This window comes from Thalassophryne amazonica, chromosome 7, assembly GCF_902500255.1.
Source record: "Thalassophryne amazonica chromosome 7, fThaAma1.1, whole genome shotgun sequence".
NCBI lineage: Eukaryota > Metazoa > Chordata > Actinopteri > Batrachoidiformes > Batrachoididae > Thalassophryne > Thalassophryne amazonica.
In genome coordinates, this window is record NC_047109.1 from 18,402,242 (window position 1) to 18,405,487 (window position 3,246).

At 39.7% G+C, this 3,246-nt stretch overlaps 1 protein-coding gene across 1 annotated transcript in view; it reads left to right on the forward strand.

The window, feature by feature from the left end:
- Nucleotides 1-1,444: 1,444 nt before the first annotated feature.
- The window catches only part of LOC117513687 (succinate-semialdehyde dehydrogenase, mitochondrial-like), a 49,988-nt gene continuing 48,186 nt past the window's right edge, over nucleotides 1,445-3,246 (forward strand). Inside the window, exon 1 of the mRNA XM_034173926.1 lies at nucleotides 1,445-1,818. Within this exon, the coding sequence (XP_034029817.1) occupies nucleotides 1,537-1,818 (282 nt within the window). The 5' untranslated portion in view covers nucleotides 1,445-1,536. The remainder of the gene's footprint in view (nucleotides 1,819-3,246) is intronic.

Genomic DNA, 3,246 nt, shown 5'->3' on the forward strand with positions numbered 1-3,246 from the left:
ATACATTTTTAACTTATGGTTCAAATTTGAACCAAACTAATTTTGGACAAGTTATTTAAAATTACTGTCATGTCTGAAGTTTTATAAAGTGAAAATATCAGATATATGTTTTAGTTTTAAAGTAATGTGCTAATTTTTAAGGTTTTGTGAGCACATGCTGTGCCCAACAGTGCATTATGGGTAGGATGATGTAACTCAGTACGTTCACGACAGGTCAATTGCATTTCAGACACTCTGTTCAGGCTCCACGGACAACAGCATTAAACTCTAGTGCCTAAAACTCTCGTGAATATATTCTCTGGGTTTATAGACATTGTTATTGTATTTGCGTTTGTTAAATTCCACGCATTTTAAATGTAGCAGACATGCAGAGAACTCATCTCCCGTGGCTGTCAGAAAGGCTGCAGAGCCAGAAGCAAATGCAAGAAGGCCAGGTGGACCATAGTTTACTTGTTCAAACATTGTAGAATTAAGAATGTTCCTGAATATCACAAGTATTTACTCTAAAGATGACTTTCTAGTGCAACAAACAGTTGAAAGTAGACGCTCACTTAGATTATGTCATCTGTCAATGGAACTAGTTCTTTTAAGACTTATTATGCACATAGTTTTAAGATGTTTTCTTAGTTATATAATGTTAAGTCAGCCAAGATAAGATGTAGCATTAGTTTGCTTTATTGGTTGATTGATGGGATATGTGCAGTGCAGCCATCAAACCAGGTTCTTGGTGCTTGTGATGGTTGATTGATCTTCACCATAGGCTACTTGATTCACAAGGACTTGATCTTTTACTTCCCCCAGGACAGACATTCAACACAAAGAAACTCCAATTTTACATCTCGGAGTTTGCATTATGTTTTCTGTGGCTAAGAATTTAACTTTTGACTTTGTCATGAGATAAACTGTCTATTTAAATTTACTGACACTTTATATTTAGCATTTGTTGGCCATTTTGAACGCCATTTTGGATTTTCATTCAGAAAATATATGATATCAAGTACCTATAGGAAATTTTAACTTAAGAATAATGTTTTTTGGCCAAAGTAACACATTCATGAAATCACAGAGTGCTGAATCGTTCTCGGGCTATTTTCAAAATTGGACACCATTTTGACAAAAAAAATTAAGTACAGCTTGGGTCCATATAATATCAGAACATGATCTCCATGAGGTGCATGAAAGTTTCATGCTTTTACCCCCATTTTGAAGGTTTTTTTTACGTATATCTCCTGTACTAGTAGTGAGTGTGAGCGGATAGAAAAATCATTCACAAAAGTCAGTTTAAAAAAAAAAAAAAAAAAAAAAAAGAGCGAAAGTCATTCAGAAAGTATACAGTACTGCCCTCTATTGGGGACGTCGCGTAGTGCAGCAAACAGCTCTTGTAGTGCAGAAAGACGCCCCCAGGGGGCGCACGCTCTGGATGGAGTACGGTCAGGCGTCTCCTTCCGGTAGCTAGTTTCTGTTTCTGTGTTGGAGAAAGTTTGACTGCTTTCCGACCTCTCGTGGCGTTTTCTTGGATTATTTTCTGAGTCCAGCATGAACGCCTGCTGTGTCCCGCGGACCGCTTCTCTCCTCCAGCTGCTTCTTCCCGCCGCGGCCGCGCAACGGCGCTACAGCCTGAACATCTCCGCTCAGCTGCTCCGGACGCAGTGCTTCGTGGGCGGCCGCTGGGTGTCCGCAGCCTCGGTGTTCCCCGTCCTGGACCCGGCTACGGGACAGGAGATCGCCCAGGTGTCGGACTGTGGACCGAACGAGGCCAAGCAGGCTGTGGACGCCGCGGTCCAGGCCTTCTCCTCCTGGAAACACTCCACGGCCAAGGTGGGCGTCCAAACTCCAGCTCAAAAACAGACAGTTTAACGTCTTTGTATATTTTAACTTAAAAAAAAAGTCCACAAAGTACAAAACAAGACCTGTTTCCGAAACCGGGACGAAGGCGCCTTTAATTCTGCTGAAATTATTTACTTAAAAATGCTGTTAATAGTTTTTTTTTTTTTTTTTAATGAATCAACAGATTGTAGCTTATTGTGATCAAAAACTACAAAAAATAGCCTTTTAATTCTTATGTTCAACACCGCATTATATAAAACATTTAGTTTAACTTCTTCTGATAATGTGGTTTGGCTCAAAATGTTGAAGATTTCTAACGATTCCATGATGCAGTTTCATTATTTTTTGTTGTAATCTAACTAAAGTTTAGTGTTTTAAAAAGTAAATCTGTAGATTTCCTGTTAAATACGTCAGTTTGTGGAAGAAATGCAGTTCACAAAGCTTGCAACGATTTCTGCAGCCTACGTCATGGAAGTCTTCTGGAGACACGCCCACTTAGTTGGTCTGCACTTCAAATTGTCTTTTGGGCTGCTGCACAGACTAAAGAAAAAAGTTATTATTACAGCCAAAAAAAAAAAAAAGACATGGGGGAAGTAAATTGATACTTAGATGCATTATGATGTGGACGATTCTGAATTGATTCATGAATGTCAATAATGGATTTTATAAATGTTAATTGCGAGGTTGGAAAGCAAATGCTGGCCGCCCTTAAGCACTTTTCACGTTCTTTGACATTTATTTTTGAAGCGGTAAAGTACCTCTTATTAGCGTACATTTGCCACACAGCTTCGTTACAGCTTCTCTCATGGGAAAAACAGGAGGAAACGACAGGTGGTGCAGCTGCAGGTTCTGAGCTGTGGCGAGTTCTGGTTCGATTTGAACAGATCGTAACTTCAAAATCTAAAAAACAATCTAAACCATTACATGTTTGCGATGCAAAAGAAAATCTGCTTTTATCTTAACTGTCCATCAGCATGTTAAAGGCTCAGCTGAAAATAGACTCATTCTGTTGTTTCATAAAGAGTGAAAAAACAATCCAGATAGATTATTTGTTGAGTGTCATGGCTGATCACCTGAAATTGTCTCCACCAGTGTTTTCATTTTAATATGTGAGTTGTGGCACAATGTGGTGGTGCACATGTTTGTGTGGCTCGATCACCTGAAACTAAAGTGCAATTCAAAGGAAAATCTGTGTGCACATAATGAGAACTGATGTCATGTGCAGTTTAGGGTGTCGGTAAATCAGCAGTGCAACAAAGGTTTCACAATTAACGCAATATGTGTTCCTGTTTTAATTGTTCTGACAACAACACAAAGTGCATTAGTGCAGCGCAGCCAGCATGCACGTGCATCATGATGAGGTGAACATAAAGGCAGGATCTGAAGCCACACTTACACAATACCCCTCCCCCCCTCCTC